General features: G+C 42.5%; 1 protein-coding gene across 4 annotated transcripts in view; it reads right to left on the bottom strand.

Annotated features, from left to right (window-relative positions):
• The window catches only part of FRMPD4 (FERM and PDZ domain containing 4), a 581,071-nt gene extending 579,249 nt beyond the window's left edge, over positions 1-1,822 (bottom strand). For 2 of the 4 annotated variants that reach the window (XM_009234590.3, XM_002831379.4), the window contains exon 1: positions 834-1,822. Coding sequence is in view for 2 of the 4 variants with exons in the window: in XM_002831379.4 (XP_002831425.2) it covers positions 834-874 (41 nt within the window). In the remaining 2 variants the exon portion in view is untranslated. The remainder of the gene's footprint in view (positions 1-833) is intronic. The other 2 variants (XM_054544336.2, XM_054544335.2) reach the window with 1 other exon arrangement.
• Between the last annotated feature and the right edge of the window lie 18,422 nt (positions 1,823-20,244).

The raw sequence follows: 20,244 nt of genomic DNA, 5'->3' as shown, positions 1-20,244 counted from the left end.
ACTCCTGTTGGGCTCTTCCCAATTAATGCCACATAGCAAGCAGCACAAACCTTACTCTGTGGCGCTCAAACGAAGACTTTGGAAGCATAAGCAGGGCAGAAGACCTGGAGGAGTGCTCTGGCCAGGCAACACCTAGGCGGCCCAAGCGTGGAAATATTCCTCTTTTATCAGTACTACCCAAAAATGTCTGAATCGATTATTTAGTTTTAGCTACTGTTTTGACAACATGGCCACTTAGAAGAAAATTCCTAAATCTTTCGAGGCTTAAGAATATAGTCACCAAAAAAAAAAAAAAAAAAAAAAAAGGCTGAAAGTCTTTCTCTTCTATCTCCATGACTTCACCATCTAGGTTACCGTTGGGAGCACCCGGTCAATCTAGGAGCTGACTTTGTGGAGGTGTGGAGGTGTAATTTAGGAGTTGGGGGAAGGCGGCACTTTTGGTCTCTGCAGCTTGGAAGGCAGGCACCCAAGCTCCAAGCACTTCTGGGTTTCCCTAGCAGTAGCAACTACAACCATCTTCTCTTAGCCCTGAATTATACATGGGACCCCAAACACCACTGGGGCTTTTCCTTAGGGAAAACAAACTGTCGTGAATATCGGTGTGTTGGTGAGGGCATGTATGTACCTCTCTGTGTGTGGTCTACACCCGCCGCTACACAAGCCTCAGCAGCCAGTGAGAAATAAGTTGAATGTGGAAGCCCCCGGCCACTTCGTTTGTCTTAAGCCCCGTCGCGCTTTCCAGCTTTTGCCTCTACCCAGCCTCCCGAAAAATAAGGCACCAAGTTGCCCGCGGCAGCGGCCCTGGGTGCGAACGGAACCCGCGCAGCCCCTACCTCGAAAGCTTTGCAATCTTCACAAAGCTGAAGACATCCATGCAGGCAGCTGGGGACCCCCGAGCGCGACAACTCCGTCGCCCCTTCTCACGCCAGCAACAGCAGCCTCCGCAGCCCCATGGCCAAGACCTCAGTGCGCCCGGGGCTCGAGTCGCGGCGACAGCGGGTGGCGGCGGCAGCCGGAGAGAACCTGCACCTGGAGGCGGCGGCTGCTACCCCCCTCCGGCCGCGAGCTGCGTGTGCATCCCCGAGCAGGACCATTGATAGGCACCCGAGGCAGGAAAACTCAATGGAGAGGGAGCCAGGCAGGGCGCGAGAGGCGGGGGCGGGGAGCGCGGCCCGGGTCTCGCGCCCCGCCCCGTGCGCTCTAGCCCCGGGGACTGCCGGGCTTCCAGAGAAAGCGAGGCCTGGGCGAGAGGCGCTGCTCTGGCTTCCCGGCCCTCGGACCCCCGTGCCCCACGCACCGAGGAGCGCAGACGGAGCCGGGAGACGGCAGGCGAGCTGGGCACACCCGCACGCACCCCTCGCAGCACTGCAGCTGCCTCCCTGCCTCCTTCTCCAAGCCGAGTCCCTGCTCCTCTCCCCACCCCCACCCGCCCGGGGGGAGGGGGCACTCTCCTGTCACCCACTGCGTGTGCCTCTAGATCTGAAGGATCTGGTCTAACAGTCTATGGCACACTGGCGAACTGTGAACGCTACCCCTCCCTCCCCAAGCCGAAGGAGAGCCGTTCAACCGCAGGTTGCCCAAAGCCTCGGTTTGCTCCGTAAACAAAACTAGCGTTCGAAAGAGCAGGGATGATTGAGGCTGGGTCGTTTGTCAAGGGGAAGGGAAGGGAGATGCCCGGCGCAGCGGGCTCGATTCGGGGAGCGCAGAGTTCCCACTGCTTCTCCCGAACCGCTGGGGCGAGACGTGACCACTGGGCTGGCTGGGAAGGTGTGTCTTTGGACAGCAGCACCGCGGGAGTGTCTGCCAAATAAGAACCGGAGGCATTTGCGGGTAGGGGGATGAACACAGCTGCTCCCTCCTCGAGGAGCATAGAGCGGAGGGTCCCAGGAGCCCGTGATGCGGAGGCTAATTCTAACCGGGCTCGGAATCTAAGGAAAGAGAAGGATTAGAACGGGGTCTGCCACGCAGAGCGAGCTGCTTTTGCAAACTGAGCCTTGGGTGAAGGGAACAGGGAAGAAAAAAACAAAACAAAACAAAACCTTGCCGGAGAAGCAAAAACACAGAAACATAAACACTCACCTTAGGCAGAGTAAACTCCAAGTTGCAGCCATCTAGAACTCCTCCTAGCCTTCTCTTTTACATAATTACCTTGGATAATCAGCCCTGTTCATTAACTCAGTTCTACCTCCTGGGAGGCTCAGGCTTCATTGGGCCCCTTTTTCTTCTTCCTCTTGGAGTCTCAAGGCCTCTTCTCCACAATCCTTTAAAATTTCCCCCCAGACTGTGAAGGTCAGCTGGTCGCACTAAGTGTGTGCTCTCCCACCGGCAGCGTTCACCTGGCGGCAGGGCCACCGCAAAGAACAGAGAGCACCCCCAGAAATGTTGGAAGATCCAGCCAGTGTTCCAGTCCAGCTCTCCGAGGGGATTAAGAAAGAAATAGGTTTAAAGTTCCCACACTTCTGCTCCTCTCCTGGTCTGGTGTTATATTTAAAGTCTTCAGTATTCAAGCCTAGTACTAACGCGTTTTTTTAAAGCATTTATTTCAAAAACTGAACATAAAATAAATAGCAATCTGCAAAATCTAAATGACTTAAAACTCAGGCATAAAAGTACATTTTTTGAATACATAGTTATCAGTTTTCCTGCAGCTTCTTTTAAACAGGCTAGTTTAATTGCATGAACGCAGTTACTACTCAAGGATCGGAAGGGGCGAGAGGGACCTTGGCTTTTGAACTCTGTTGTTTGTAAAATAATTATAGTTTGGGTCTGCACTGTGCTTTACAATTTTTAAAGCATTTTTTTTGCATTAGAGTTTCATCGCAACCTTGTCATATAAGGCAATATGTTTAGAAATCTTTTATTTTTATGCCATAATCTATTCTCAACATACCAGACAAAAAGATGTGTGTGTGTGTGTGTGTTTTAACGTAGATCACATAAGTCTACTTGTCTGATCTAAAATATGTAAAAGCTCCCCATTCTCCATCAAGCTAAAGTTTCGCTCCTGCAAGGACCAACAAGACCCTAGATCCGTTATCCTTTGATCTTTCTTACCTCAACTATTACTGCCCACTTCCCTCTCCCCTTTTTCTCTGTCCCTCCTCATCCCCTACCCCGAGCCCCTCCTCTCTCACACACACATACACCCACTGGGCTCCAGCAATTCTGGACTCCTTGCTGTCCTTCAAACTCTACAGGTAATCTTCCCACCTTAGGCTCTTTGCAATGGTTGTTCCCTCAGCCTGGAATGCTCTTTCCTGGGATATCTGCATGGCCAGCTTCTCCACCCTGTCAAATCTATGCACCAATACCACTTCCAAAATGCCCCCTCTAGAAAGCCAATTTAAAATTTCAAAAGGCTCTCACACCCTGGACTCCGAGTCCCTATTAACTGTTTTATTCTTTTTTCTTGTTTCCATAGCACTTATCACCCACTAGCACACTATATAATTTATTTTTATCTTTAGGATTTCTTTTTTTTTTTTGGTCTGAATCTCCCACTGGAGCTCCACAAGGGCTGGGATCTTTGTTTTGTTTTGCTTTTGTTTTTCACTGATGGATCTCAAATGCCTAGACCACTTCCCCAGATGTAGAAAGAACTTAAGAAATATTTGTTGAGTGAACAAATCGTATGCGCATTGGATTCACAGCCAAACCAAAGCTGGCCAAGCATCCCCAGTGAGTACTGATCTGTGTATGACTTCATGGCTTACATCTGTCTCTTTCCCCACCCATCCACTTAGCCAGCATCCTTCAACCTCCTTTGGACTGACTGTTAATGATGGCAACAAAGGCCTTCTTACATTCTCCAGTTATTTTCCCCCTTCACCTTTTCTACCTTTCCCCCAAGAGAGTGGCCACCGACACATTCCCTCATCTCTGAGTCAACATCTGGCAGCACAAGACCAGCTCGTGATTGGGAAAAGGGGATAAAACAGTGCCTTTGGAGAATGTGTTTTGAAAAAGTGCTTCCTTCTGAGAACAGAACAGTTGGGATGCTCTTTTTAAAAGGATTACCCTATTTATCAATAATTATTCCAGATACCAAATAGCTAATTATTCAACAGTGAAAGTGACAGGAAATAGACATTGTGTTTACTTCTAGAGAGACAGCCTCCCTTCGAAACATCTGGTCTACCTGGAACAGCTTGCTGTTGGCCTTCTCCCTGTGCCAATTTGTGCACTACAGTTATGAATGATGCAGATGCCATCTCTCCACAGCATAATAGCTACCAAGGGAAATGACTGACTTCTACAGGTCTTTACACACCTTTCATATAGTAATTATCTACTATGTTTTCTAATGGATTGATATTGTTTTCTAAAGCAAAGAGATTCCACCCCTCCTCCTTTGTTTCTCATTAATATAACAATGGAAAAAGCTGCTCCCTTGAAACATGCTAACACAGAGTGTTTATATCTTTAAGCCATCTTGGCAGAAGGGCAGAGATTGGAGTAGTTGGTCTCTCAGCTGTGTCCCCTCTCTGTGCCAGGTGTGTGCTGCAGAGGTTAGGATAGGTTTGTCTAGCATGAACTAGATCTGCCTAAAACAAATAAAAGCCAAAAAAGTGGGATCCTGAGTACATATGTGGTTTTCTGAAGTTTTCTTATTAACCTGGATAATCTCTAAGGCCCCTTCTAGATCTTGTAGGATTTACTAGTTGGAAACTGTATTATCCAACCTTGAGAATCTACTTAATTTGCTTTACTTAGGTTCAAGTGACATTTGGTCATTTCTGAAAACCAGACACACTTTCAAACAGTGTTGAAAGTACTCATGAATAAAAGATTCAGGGTCACCAGATCCAGAGCAAGTCCTATAACTTCTCTGAGACTCAGTTTCCTCAGCTGTAAAATGGAAATAATACATATTTACCTTACACAAAATGAGCACTTGAAGTTAGCACCAGTTTACAGCTGGCTACATATGAGTTGAGGCACATGAATGTTAGCTCTAGAAGGATTTCCACAGCTGTCTGCAGCCTTGGCAGTACTGGTAGGAAAAGTTTCAGCTTGTAAGATGACTATTTAGGAGGCCTAACATTCGCTTGGATTAATCAGAGGTAGGCACTTTTGCCTAAAAATCAAACACTTTGTTGCCTGGGCAGTTACTAAAGCCCTAGACTGTAGCATTTTTTATGCCCTGGGGGATTCTCAGAGGGAAGTGTGAGGAGCTTCATCATTGTTAAGGCCTTATCTAAAGCTGGTGTTAGGAATCTGCTATTGGGCCAGATGTTCCATATAGGTTGGCAGCTGAGGGTTCTTTCGCTGCAAATTACAGTAGGGAGAGCCCCAAGCATTTCTCAGCTGGACTGAAGCATCTCGACCATCTGGTCTCAGTCCTGAAAACAGACGTAAATAAATAACAGCAAGGTATCCATTCAATCAGCAAATATTTATGAAGTGTCTCCCGTGTACCAGGCACCACTGTAGGCACTGGGAAATAGACTAGGCAACAAGGCAAGTTTCTGCTCTCATAGAACTTATGAAGAGGAGGTAGATGATAAACAGCAAAATCAGAAATTGTAGTGAACAAGAAAATAGCAGATAGAAATGTGCAGAGAATTAAAATTCTTCTGATGGAAAGGGAGTGGCTAGGTGGCTATTTGTTATTCAGTGGTTCAGGAAGACTTCTATAAGGAGGTGACATTTAAACTGAGATATGAAGAACAAGAAGGAGGCTGCCACACAAAATTCATATGAAAGAGCATTCCATGCAGACGGAACGGCAAGGATAAAACAAGGATGGAGTCCTTGAGGCAGGAACAATGATTGTATGTTTGAAGAATCCGAAGGCAGCCAGTGTGACTGAAGAGTAACGCATTAAATGAAGTGAGAGTGAGTGAATTTGCAGGGGCAAGAAGGGTGAGATCACGTGGGGCACAGTAGGCCAGTGTCAGCTGTCTGGCTGGTACAATGAGATGGGAAGCCATGTGAGGATTTTTAGCATGGAAGTGGCCAAATCTGACTTATGTTTTGAATGACCACTCTTGAGGGAAGTGAGTGTGAGGGCAGGGAAGTTACTGATTTAGGAGCCTGTTGCAAGAATCCAGGCAAGAGCTGGCAGCAGCTCAGAGAGGACATGACAAGGAGGTGGTGAAAAGTAGCCAGGCTCAGGATATGTTTTGAACAGGAACAGTTGATGCGTTAGATGTAGGAGGTGGGGAAAGAGAGGAGTAAGGGAAAACTCATTTATCTGTATTATTTACGAAATACCCTAGTTCGGTCAGGCATGGTGGCTCACGCCTGTAATCTCAACAGTTTGGGAGGCTGAGGTGGGAGGATCACTTGAGCCCAGGAGATTGAGGCTGCATTGAGCTCTGATCATGCTACTGCACTCCAGCCTGGGGAACAGAGTGAGACCCTATATGAAAAAAATAAAGAAAAGAAAAGAAATGCCCTGGTTCCCTTCTCTAGATATAGAACATATAAAAACCAGAAGGGTTTGGCTGGGTGCAATGGCTCAGGCCTGAAATCCCAACACTTTGGAAGGCTGAAGTAAGAAAATTGCTTGTGGCCAGGAGTTCGAGACCAGCCTGGGTAACATAGACCCCATCTCTAAAAAATAAAATAAAATAAATTTTCAGAAACCAGAAGGGTTTTACCTCCTACTGGCTAAAGTACTCTGCCTTTCCTCCTGTTCCTTTTAATGAACTCCACCGCTCTGAAAGCTGGCCCTCCTGTGATTCTCCTCTCTCTTGCCTGCTCAAGGCCCTTAATCTAGCACTTACTGTCTCTTTTTCCTATGTAAGTATTTTTTTTTAATCAAACTGTTGGACCATTCCTATGTGCATTCAAACATGATGCTCTTTATCCAATCTTTAAAATATTTCTTAATTCCCACCACATCTCCTGTCAGCTAAATCCCATTTTTCTTGCTTGCCTTTATAGCATATCTTCTCCAAAAAGTTCTCCATTTGCTATCTCCTACTGTATCTTGAATCTATTCCATCCATGTTTTCTTTTTACCCTTACAATCACCCTACATTAAAACTGTTCTTGTCATTGTAACTAGGGACTCCACGTAGCTGAATCCAACAGCCATTGCTCAGTCCTTATCGACACAGCTGACCATTCCCTCTTCCTTGAAACATTTTCTTCACACGTCTTAGGTGACACCACACTCTCCTGGTTTTCTTCCTTCCTTGCTGTTTGCGTCTTCTCAATATCTTTTTTGTTACTCGTCTGTCACTGTATCTCATCTTGCCAACCTTGAAACATTGAGATGTCCCAGGGTTCAGCTAGAGTTTCTTCTCTTTGAGTATCTATGCTTACTTCCTAAGTGACAACATTGAGTTTCATGATGCTTAATATTCTCTATATGCTGACAAATCCCACATTTCTATGTCTGGCCTAGATCCCTCAACTCCAGACCACCCACTCAACATCTCCATCTAGTGTCTAACAGGCACCTTGAAGTTAACATAGCCTAAAACTAATTCCCATAGAGAAGACTCCTGCCTACAGTCTTTTCCATCTCTGGTAATGCCAATTTCATCCTTTTAGTTGCTTAGCTCCAAAATCCAGGGGCCACTTTTAACTTTTTTTTTCCTCCTAAACCTCACCTAAAACCGATCATCAGATCATTCAGATCTACCTCCAAAATAGATCCACATTATTTATATATCCTCCCAACTCCACCACAACCACTTACATCCAAGCCTCCATTGTCTCTCTCCTGGATAATTGCAATGGCCTACTAGCTGCTCTCCCTGCTTCCCCCATTGTCCCTTCCTTTGTTACTTTTCACCTTGTGTGCATGTCCTCATATTCTATAGTCTGGGAGAGGGACTGGGGGTTGGAAAGCCAGAGAAGTTGGTTTTAAAGATTATTGTTTTCATCAGTATTCAATAAAAAGATGAATCATTATTGTACATTTGTAAGTTTTGAGTTTTCTAAACGTTTTTGTTCCTTTATACCTGGAAGTAACCCTGTAAGTTAGAGGAAAACGTTATTATTATCCCATTTTAGGGATGACAAAAGGTGACACCAGAAAAGCTAAGTGATGACAATAATTCTTACTAAATATGAGGATTATTATAAGAAGCATTGTTTCCTGGGGATTCATCTAGCATCATAAGGGGAACTTTTGAATATAGATTTGTGGAATAGAAATGTCTCAAATTCTACCAATATAATTCAGTTTTTTTTCCTCTCATATTTGACTGCCCTAAAGGATATTCAAAAATTTTAAATGCTATATGGGGCATAAGAAAGAACAACAGAAAGGCACCAGGATTTCTTGGTACTATTCCCTAATCTGTAAATATAAGTGACCCTTAAGAAATCATTCAACTTTTCTTAGTGTTGTCTTCCTCATTTGTAAGCTTTATAGGTTAAAATAAATGTGCATGTCCTGTTCTCGTTTCCTTCCCCTTCTGATACAATGCAGATACACAAGTGAATCTTCCTAAGGGCCAAGAGATGTATAATATTTTGAGATTCCATCTACATTGGTAATTCTGTAATCAAGAAGACTAGGTTCTACAGGAACAAATTCAATATCAGAAACTTTTACCAGATAACTGTATATCTATAAAATACACAATGATTAGCTCAGCCCCCTAGCAGCTGACCTTTACTCAAGGTTAAGAACCACGTTTGCTATATGGGCCTTCCCCTGGGCCTTATTAGGTCACTTAACTTCCTTTCTTTATCCCCACCCTCTCACCCGTTTTGCTCAGGCACATACGAAAAGTCTGCCAATGTAGGATTATAATTACTGCTTTCCCACTGAATCTCCTCTTGTCTGATGAGGTATGGAGAGGCACGGGGAGGAGGTCATTTAAAAGATTCTGCCAGTGTATAATTTTCAGACTATGAATTCTTAATGTGACATACCCTGTAACAATATTTTGAATTCTTATGCAACATTGAAAAAACCTGCAAAGCCTCATATTTGTCTGAGACATATTTTAATATTTCAAACTCATTTTAAACCTCACAGATCCCGAATCACTTTTATGCTGTCTTTCTGACATAATGTTCCTTCACCTTGGCCCCCCGACTAGACAAAAACTAATCAAATCACGTTGAATAACAGCACTTCTGCTTGATGGATAAATTGCTCTAGTCTTGAAGACTATTATGAGGGTGAACTTTAAGGAAGATGTATGTACAAAAACGGCAGACTTGAGACCAGTTATTCCAGGTTTTTGAAGTCTCATTCATAAATTTATTATTTTACTTATTAATTCATTCAATTAATATTTATTGAACATCTACCATACACCATCTACTATATACTAGGCATTGTGGAGAGGCAATCAAGATGAAGATTTGACTCCTGTCCTCAAGGGCTGTAGCAGACATTGGTGCCTACTCTTTTCATGTGGAAATGAAGTTCCTTCTCAAGACCACCTGAGGACCCACCTCCCATCCAGCATCCAGTACTTCCCTCCCTCCTCACTGCTTCCTGTCTCTAAATGAGGTCATCAAGCCTTAAGCTATATCTATCATCTTGCAACCATGAAGCAATAGACATGAAAATCAAAAGTCAAGATGTTGAGAACAGTGGGGTAGAGGCCAGAGAGGCTTGGCCCTGGAAGATATTGTCAAGTCATATAACCAACTTAGAATTTTGGCCTTCAAATTTTCATTTTATGAGACAAATCTCTGTCCCCACCCCCTTACGCCTCCACCTTCTCTCTCTCTCTCTCTCTTTCTTCCGCTCGCTCCCTTTTTCCATTTAAGCCAAAGATAACCAAGGATTTTGTTACTTGCAGCTGAATGCATGCCTAATTGATGCAGGGTGTTAACAATTAGTTGTGGGAGGATGGCATAAAATTATTTCTTAAAGACCTATAAAGAGATTTAATAAGGCAACTATATAAATAAATAGAGTATAAGATAGATAATCATTATGATGCCCCACATTGGTATAATGCTTTAAAGTTTAGAAAGGTTTCTGCACATGTCGTCTCAGGCTTTACAACAATCCTATGAGGCAGGAATTATTGCCTCCAATTTACGAATAATCATCCTGAGGTCCTAGGAAGTTAAATGATTTGTTAGAGACCACACAGCCAGAAAACTGGAAGTAGAAGTCCTCAAACACATGTATCCTAATTTCCAATTTACTGAGTTTTCAACTATAGCAGAGCTACCTCACTCAGCACAGTGTCCATAGGTCTGAGCAAACTGTGAGAGGTGGAGATAAGAGGATGGGTAGCCATAAAGGTTGTTCAAAGGAGGGAGCTATATGGGGCTGGGAAACAGGAGAAGTCTCCTGAAGAAGGGGAGCTGATATAGTTTGGCTGTGTTCCCACCCAGCTCTAATCTTGAATTGTAGTTATCATAATCCTGTGTCATGGGAGGGACCTTGTGGGAGGTGATTGAATCATGGGGGCAGTTACCCCATGCTGTTCTCGTGATAGTGAATTCTCATGAGATCTGATGGTCTTATAAGGGGCTTTACCCCTTTGCTTGGCACTTCTCTCTCCTGCTGCCTTGTGAAGAAGGATTGTTTGCTTCCCCTTCTGCCATGATTGTAAGTTTCCTGAGGCCTCCCCAACCATGCAGAATTGTGAGTCAATTAAACCTCTTTTCTTTATAAATTACCCAGTCTTGGGTATTTTTTCATAGCCGCACAAGAATGGACTAATACAGTAAATTGGTACCACAGATAGTAGGGTGCTGCTATAAAGATACCCGAAAATGTGGAAGCGACTTTGGAACTGGGTAACAGGCAGAGGTTGGAACAGTTTGGAGGGCTCAGAAGAAGACAGGAAGATGTAGGAAAGTTTGGAACTTCCTAGAGACTTGTTGAATGGCTTTGACCAAAATGCTGATAGTGATATGGACAATGAAGTCTCAGAAGGAGATGAGGAACTTGTTGGGAACTGGAATAAAGGCGACTCTTCCTATGCTATAGCAAAGAAACTGGCAGCATTTTGCCCCTGTCCTAGAGATCTGTGGAACTTTGACATTGAAAGAGATGCTTTAGGGTATCTGGCAGAAGAAATTTCTAAGCAGCAAGGAATTCAAGAGGTGACTTGGGTGCTCTCAAAAGCTTTCAGTTTCATGCATTCACAAACACATAATTTGGAATTGGAATTTATGTTTAAAAGGGAAGCAGAACATTTGCAGCCTGACAATGTGATATAAAAGCAAAACCTATTTTCTGCAGAGAAATTCAAGCCCACTGCAGAAATTTACCTAAGTAATGAGGAGCCGAATGTTAATCACCAAAACAATGGGGAAATTGTCTCCAGGGCACGTCAGAGACCTTCATGGTAGCTTCTTCCGTGATGGGTCCAAAGGCCTAGGAGGGAAAAATGGTTTCGTGGGTAGGACCCCAGGCCCCTCTGTTCTGTGCAGCCTCTGGACATGGTGCCCTTCATCCCAGCTGCTTCAGCTCCAGCCATGGCTAAAAGGGGTCAAGGTATAGCTCAGGCCATTACTTCAGAGGATGCAAGCCCCAAGCCTTGGCAGCTTACATGTGGTGTTGAGCTTGTGGGTGCACAGAAGTCAAAAACTGAGGTTTGGGAACTTCTACCTAGATTTCAAAGGATGTATGGAAAGCCGGAATGTCCAGGCAGAAGTTTGCTGCATGAGCAGAGCCCTCATGGAGAACCACTACTACGGCAGTACGGAACGGAAATGTGGGGTTGGAGCTGTGAGAAGAGGTCCACCGTCCTCCAGAACCCGGAATGGTAGATCCACCCACAGCTTGAACTGTGCACCTGGAAATGCCTCAGACACTCAATGCCAGCCTGTGGAAACAGCTGGGAGGGGGCTGTGCCCTGCAAAGCCCTGGAGCTGTCCAAGGCCTTGTGAGCCCACATCTTGCATTGGCATGACCTGGATATGAGACATGGCATCAAAGGAGATCATTTTGGAACTTTAAGGTTTCATGACTGCTCTATTAGATTTCAGACTTGCATGGTGCCTGTAGCCCCTTTGTTATGGCCAATTTCTCCCATTTAGAATGAGTGTATATATCCAGTGCCTGTACCCACATTGTATCTAGGAAGTAACTAACTTGTTTTTTATTTTACAGGCTTATAGGTGGAAGGGACTTGCCTTGTCTCAGATGAAATTTTGGATTTGGACTTTTGGGTTAATGCTGGAATGGGCTAAGACTTTGCGGGACTGTTGGAAAGGCATAATTGTGTTTTGAAATGTGAGGACATGAGATTTGGGTGGGGCCAGGGGCAGAATGATATGGTTTGGCTGTGTCCCCATCCAACTCTCATCTTGAATTATAATTCTTATAATCCCCACATGTGGTGGGAGGGACCCAGTGGGAGATAATTGAATCATGGGAGCAGTTACCCCTATGCTGTTCTTGTGATAGTGAGTGAGTTCGCATGAAATCTGATGGTCTTATAAGGGTTTTTCCCCCTTTACTTGGCACTTCTCTCTCCTGCTGCCTTGTGAAGAAGGATGTGTTTGCTTCCCCCTTCTGCCATGATTATAAGTTTTCTGAGGCCTCCCCAGCCATGTGGAACTGTGAGTCAATTAAACCTGTTTTTTAATATAAATTACCCAGTCTCAGGTATTTTTTCATAGCAGCATGAGAACGAACTAATATAGGAGCCCTAATGGATGTGTGGGAATTCAGAAAGAAAGACCATTCCAGACAAAGAGAATGTCGTGAAGATGAAAACAGGAAGATAAAAACAGGAATGAACAAGTATTTCAATTGGAGTGCATTCCCTGAGTTGGAGAGAAACTAAGGATATAAGGGACAAATGAATTCTGACATGAGGTATTCAGTTTCACACCATGGACCTACCATTTTAGTAGGCAATGGGATTCCATTAGCAACTCCAGAACAAAGACTTGTAGGGGCAGTTACAATAGGAAATTGAGCTTTATCAATAGAGCAATGGGTGGACAAAGGAGAGGAAGAGAACCTGGAGGCAGAAACCAGTAAGGGGATATTTTCAGTGGTCAACCCAGGTGAGAGAATGTGTGTCAATGATGCAAACTAGGGCTGGGGCATCTAAAACAGAATAGCCATGATGGAATTAGGATGGTTGGCTAGGCTTGTCTATTGAGTATGAGAGATAGTAATGGAAGGGAGAAACCAAATTAGACTCCAAGGAATTCAGTAAAAGCAGCAGGTTTAGGGGAATGACAAGGATGACTGGTCTACTTGTTCCTTAGCACCCTAGGAAGAATGCTGATTTAATTAAATCAAACTCCCTCCCCTGCTCAGAACCACTCAGAGGGGTTCTTTTGTGAGGCATCAGTCCAGTCTGCCTCTGATGTGGGACCTCTCTCTCACCCTTCCTGCAGTCACTACCAAAGCTTCAGATCCATCCTTAGCTGTGTGCCTGGCTTTGTAAGGCACTAAAATCTACCGCTTATAAGTTCTCTCTCAGAGCAGGAAGATGGAGGGAGATTCATGATCCCTTTCTTCCCAAGGAACCAGCTTTGTCTCTGACCAAGAAATGTAGTATTCTCCTCTCCATGGGTTTTTGCTGTTATTATTATCTATTCATTCTGGCTTTCCTTGGGATTCTTGCCATCAGTCGGCAGACAGATGTCCTTCTCTATGGTTCTTCCTGTTTCCTGCTGTGTCACTGGCTAGTGACAGGCTGTGGCTAAGTTGTCAGCTCCCTAATTACAGGACAGTCTAATTACAGACACGTTATACTTGCAAGGTATTATTACTGAGGCTCTGTCTGCCATAGCCTAGAAGTAATCAAGCAAAATGTTATCTCAATTGTTATGGGACTGATATATGGAGTGATGTAAATTCTCTCATGCATTCTTGGTCTTGGGGATGCCCTTGGACTCTCAGGATGGGTTAAATGAGTGGATCTTGTTGAGTGGGGTAGAATAAAACAGAAGGTAAGATGAGAGAAAGCTGAGGGAACAGGAACATGAGGAATACAGAAGAGTCACTAAACTAGATTCTTCAGGGCCATTCAGTGAGTAGGGCAGAGCTTTCTGTCCCCCTAATCTACTTCAATCCTTGCCCTCTTCAACATAGGAGAAGGGAGCTTTTGCATTTGCTAAAGCTAATATTTGAACTCTTGTTACGAGGGACTGTCAATGTTAGCAAGTCCAAAGTTGGTCTTATAATTGTTCCACTCTGAAGAAACCAAAGGATGTAAATCTATTCCTGTGGAGGACTTCACCCTGTCTGGAGAGATGCACTGGATGCCTTCCAGAACATAGCTGGGAAAGACAGCCTCTACCCACCTGACCCCAATGTGTTTGCCAAGAAGGCTCCAGATAAGGACCGGGGGGGATAAAAAAAAAAAAATTCAGAGGAAAGAGACCAAGAAGAGGAAAACTCCCAATTGCCCATCAGAGGCTGACTGTCAAGATGGAAAGATTACTTGGTGAGAAAAGTAATGTTGGGCATCATTTTATGGGTTTCTTGTATATTTGAGAACAGCCAATAATGAGATTCTTTCTTTCTGATAACACCTCCAGAAATCCTTCCAGATGTGGTTTCATTCCAGTTTTTTAAAACATAAGGGGTATCCTTCTATCTCCAGGTGACTGATATCGCAGGATGTCCAGGTTCCAGGAGACTATTCCAGAAAATTAACACAACCTACACTGGCTCATGAATGAAAGCTACATCAGAGCTATATCAGAGTGTGTTGACACAGCAGAGGAGAATTTTGGACTCTCAGTATGGAATTATTAGAAGAGCTGACAGCTTTTAGAAAGCTTCTGGGGCCCCAAGCATTCTCTCAAGATTGCCATGGCATCACGTGCACAGTGACTTAAGAACCCAGTCAGTGGGACTGCTCTCAAAGTTCACTGTATCTCAACAGAAACGAGGATGAAAAGGTTCCCAGCTGATCTGCACGTTGGGAAACGTACTATGCAAAGATGACATTAAATGAGCAGTGGGCTTGGCAGTAGAGCACATTCCTGGGTTTACTCATTCTTTCATTCAATAAATATATATTGAGCATTTGTTACATGGAAGGCATTGTACAAGTTGCTGTGGCTACCATGGTGAGCCACACAGGTGTAGATTCTAGCAATTGTACACTCCAGGGGCACTCCACTTTGGAGCTCTGCCACCCTCCCCTCATTATATCAAGCATATTAAAATGCATACTCATCACACATTAAATATACATTGTTGCTATTCATATTTGAAAGATTTTTAATAAAATCTATAATTTTGAATTTCATTATGAATCAAATATTTAGTTTGCTCCTGTGATTTAATTTGATTCATATATATCTACTTAAGAATAGGGTTTCATTCACTTGGTTGCCATATTGTAATATCATTAAGTTTTGTAAACATTTAATTACACATTAATTACTTTTAATTTTATAGCTTATTTTCATATTTTGGAGGCCAATATCTGTTTTCCTCAGGTCTCAAATTATGAAATAGGCCCTTCAAAATCTCAGAGGCCCTTGATATTTGGTCTGCCACATGTTAGGGAATAAAGAAACCCCAATGGGTCCTCCCATTGTAGAACCTACCTTCTAGTGTGGGAGAAAAAATACTTATTTAATTATCTAGTAGTGTACATAGTTTCAACTTTTATAAGAGCTAATAAAAGAATGTACAGAATGTTCTGTTAGCAATTAACTCAGGACCAAACCTTCTCTTACAAGGAACATGGTGTTAGGGAAAGTTTTGCTAAGTAAGTGATAAACTGTGAACACTGAAAGGTAAGTGGAAATTAAGGGAAGAGGAATTGGGTCAGGAAGATCATTCCAGAAAGGGAGATTAGTATGTGTAAAGTCCCTAGGAAAGGAAGGGTCATGGGATGTACCAGGAACTGGATTACAAAGAATACAGGGGAGAGTGGTAGCTGATAAGGTCAGAGGAGGTTAGAGGGCCCACAAGCCACTGGAAGGATATCTTGTATATCTTAAGTGCAATGGAAAGTCATTGGAGTTTCCTTTCAGAATAGCAGTGACATGTCTGCTCCTGTGATTCCCAGGGGTGGGAGACCAAGGTGGGAGCATAGAGAATGAAGAAAAGCACAAACCAAGAATTGATTCCGCTGCTCTGACCCAAGTAGCACAGGCACAACACCCTATCAGAGGAGTGTTTTTACCCAAGAAGTTTAGAAGGTTGTCACAACTAGTAAGAAGGGTTGCTACTGGACTCTAATCGGTAGAGACCAGGGATGCTATGAAATGCCCAACAATATACAAGATAGCCCCACAACAAAGAATGATCCACTCAATTGTCAATAGTGTTGAGGTTGAGAAACTTTGCTATAGGACAATGCTATAGACTCAACAACAATGCGTGTTGAGAAACCTCATCAGACCTAGAAGTCTAAAATGTAGTTCTTCCTTTTCTACTAAGGTCAAGCAATGGAGAGAGATGCTAGAGTGCAAGGAACAAATGGAAGGAACCCAGAAGAAAATCAAGGCCAGGTGCAGTGGCTCACGACTATAATCCCAGAATTTTGGGAGGCCAAGGTGGGTGGATCACTTGAGCCCAGGAGTTCGAGACCAACTTGGCCAACATGGTGAAACCCTGTCTCTACTAAAAATATAAAAATTAGCCAGGCATACTGGCACACGCCTGTAATCCCAGCTACTTGGGAGGCTGAGGCAGGAAAATCGCTTGAATCCGGGAGGCAGAGGTTGAAGCTGAGATCACCCCACTGTAATCCAGCCTGGGTGATAGAGCAAGTGAGACTCCATCTAAAAAACAAAAAAAAAAAAAAAAAAAAAAAGAGAAAAGAAAATCAAGCTATGACTCTATGACTCAATTATACTCTTTGGGTGCATTACAGAAAGAATTGGAAACCTGGGCTAAACTGTAAGAACTTAGGTGGTTGGGTCCTCAGCCAGCATAAAGGGAGGCCCTCCTTATACAGTTGTGCAGAATGTACACTGCACAATTTTGTAGGACACCATTCACATAATGTTAATTATAGATATATATATTTGCTCAGAAAATTTTCTCAAACATAGCAATGAAGTGCTTTAGGAAAGTAAGTCTTTTTCTAATTTTTATTAAAATGTTATATGAGCTGCTTAGCATTAACATCATATTAAAATTTTTGATACTTAACTGTAGGCCCATATATACTTGTATTTGAACACCTGGCCCCTGGTGGCCTTGTTCCATGTCAGAGATATACAATTATTGGTAAACCTTCTAAAGTATCAGTTGATCTGTAAGCTCAGCCCTTGGCAATATTCCTGGAATCTCCACATTATTAACAGAAAACTCTTCAGAGTGCTCATGAAAAAAAAAAAAAAAAAAAAAGGTACAGTTAATTGTTCAACTTTTCTCCTTTTGGGCAGGTGGACTACATTTCCCAACATCCCTCACAGTTGGATGTGGCCACATGAGTGATTTGACTGTGAAATATAGACAGAAGTGCTGGCTTGGCCCACAAAACACTCTTGTTGTACAGTTTTCCACTCTCTCTTTCCCCATCCATACAGAGACCACTCCAAGGACCTATAGAAGGATGAAGCCATAAGATGGAAGAACTCTGGGTTTTCAAGTGACCATATGGAGCCCTCACCGACCCACTTAGCGGTGGAACACAAAGGAACAACATTTATATTCATCTTTTGTAAATTTTAGGTTGTTTGGTATAGTGGTTGCCTGCCCTTCCTAGTACATTGCTAAGGGGGAAATTACAGTCATCAAGTCTGTAAGGAGGGTGATACAATATAGTGGGTAATGCCACAGAACCTGGAGCCAGAGTACATATGTTTGTGTCCTACTCCTGCCACTTTCTAGCTGTGAGAACTTGGGCAAATTTACTTAAATGTCTGCATTAGTTTCCTTACATATAAAATTGGAGTAATAATTATATCAAACTCATAAATGTGTGGTGAGATTCAATACACAAAAATTGCCCCCACCAATGTCTCACACATCGTGAACTTCAGTAACAGTTCACTGTTCTGAGGTTGACACTTGAGCACTCTTACTATGCATATGCTGAGAGACTTACAGAGGAAGACTGCTAATGATGCGGGACCAGGCCTTTTCACCAGATCCAGATCTTCCCTAGGACCCTTCCTGCAGCCTAAGATGCCATGGATCTCATGACCCAGAGATGAGTAACCTTGGAGATTCCCTGCAGCACAGGAATGAGACATGTTGTGAGGCTTGGATGTGATGGCAATGCCTGGGGAACCAAGTACACAGTTCAGCTTTATTTTGTGTCAGTTTGAGAGTGATCCCAAAGTTTTGCACTCTCAGAGAGATTCTCACTGAGGATACCACCACCCACCATAAGACCATGGAAGGATCAGGGAAAGTTAGAATATGCTCAGATCATCTTATGCAAAGTTACCTTGCCAAGGTGAAGTAATGGACCAGTGGTCCTCACTTCCAGATCCCCATTATACTCTTAAAAATTGAAGACTCTCCAAAATCTTTTGTTTGTGTGAGTTATATCTATCAATATTTACTATGTTAGAAATTAAAACTGAAAAATGTTTAAATATTTATCAATTCTTTTAAAATAAGAACAATAAATCCATTACACATATATAACATTTTTAATAAAATATATTTCAAAAAAAATTGTGAGAAAAGTGGCACTGTTTTATATTTTTTGCAAATCTAAGATCTGGCCTTAAAAAGCTGGATTCTTATATCTGCTTCTGCATTCAATTTGTTGAAGTATCATACATCATGTAGCCTCCAAAAACTCCACCAAGCATTAATGAGATAATGAGATTGAAAATAGCAAATAAAGTCTTAGTATTATTATAAATTATTATTATTAGTGGTATTATAAAATAGTCTTAGTATTATTATAAATAGCAAATAAAGTCTTAGTATTATTATTATTATAAAGTCTTAGTATTATTATTATAAAAATTAGTATTATTATTATAAATTATATATAACTTTTACCTTACAGTCTCCCTGAATGAGTTTAAAGGACTCCCAGGATTCCCAGCCTACACTTGAAGAATCACTGAAAGTGGTCAATCATGACACAGTGCCAAGTACTTGCTCAGTTCTCAGTAGTTCTCACTGTTTGGTGGTAGGACTTTTGATAGCAAATGTCTGTGTTTTCTTTTAAGTGATCACACATTATTGTACCCCAGCATAGATGAATATACACATTATCCATATTTGAAAATGAAAGGCATAAAAGATTTGTTTGCTTCACCCAAGGTGACAATCCTAGTCACTCTGGAATCCTAGTCTTGGATTTTCTTCTACCCAATCAACATTTTTACTTAGTCCTGATAACACATTGAAATGTCTACTTAGTCTACTGTTAATATACTTAGTCAGATACAGGTCACCTGAGCATAGCACACCTTCTACAGGTGACCTCAGCTCTTATCCAATCCCATTCTGAGGCTATATTGAGTATTTGTGGACTCCTGGCCTCAAGCAATCCTCCCCCCTCAGCCTCCCAAAGAGCTGAGATTACAGGTGTGAGCCACCCTGCCCAGCCTATAGTTAGTATTTTCTATGCATCCTAGCAGAGATTCAATTTTGTGATGCAATAACTAGAAATGGATATTTTGTGATGATCTTATGGAGAAATCTTTTAGGAGAGAAGAAGAGAAAGATATACCACACACTACTTACAAGCAAATCTGTTAATTTCTCTAACTGAAAATTCCAACATTCTTTCCTCTTTCCCATAATCTCATCTCTTCTTCCTCTCTTCTCTTACATAGTTCTCTTTTCTTATACAGTAACTCAGAATCTCACTTTACTGTGGAGGAAAACTTAGCTTTTACCCTTAATTCATAATTTCCATCTTGCAAAAGAAAACTCAGTGATTGGTGACTACTGCTGCTTCTTTGAATATCCCTTGGAGAGCACAATTCATTCAGCCATACCTAGAATAGTTCATTAAGAAAAAATATTACATAATTTCTTTACTTGTCTTTCATTTCTACTAAGTGTCATAGAACTGACTTCAGTCCCATAGAACTCGAGGCCATCTCAATGAAGTTCTCTAATTTATACTCCTGTGACTATAGTATCACATTCTGCCTCTACAGATACATTTATACAACTTCTACTTAAGCAAATTCAAGACTATCTCCACACATAGCTTTGCGGTGTGAACGAAAGGTTGAGTTTATGTTATCATTCAAACCCATGTTCTGCTGCATATTATTTCAAGACAATAAAGATGAATTGAATATATCCCTGCTTCGCCTTCATATGTTTGAGGAAATTCTCACATCATTACTGTCTTCTCTTCTCCAGGCTAAATAAACTTACCATCTTCCTTAAATTGAAACTCATACTTTATTTTTTTTCCCTCTTATCATTTGCTTAGCTTTCCATAGACTCCTTCCAATCCTTCCATATGCTTTTTAAAATTTGCAGTCCCA

This window comes from Pongo abelii, chromosome X, assembly GCF_028885655.2.
Source record: "Pongo abelii isolate AG06213 chromosome X, NHGRI_mPonAbe1-v2.0_pri, whole genome shotgun sequence".
NCBI classification, from domain to species: Eukaryota; Metazoa; Chordata; class Mammalia; order Primates; family Hominidae; genus Pongo; species Pongo abelii.
The sequence above is the reverse complement of the archived record's forward strand: the minus strand, read 5'-3'. Positions and strand labels throughout refer to the sequence as shown.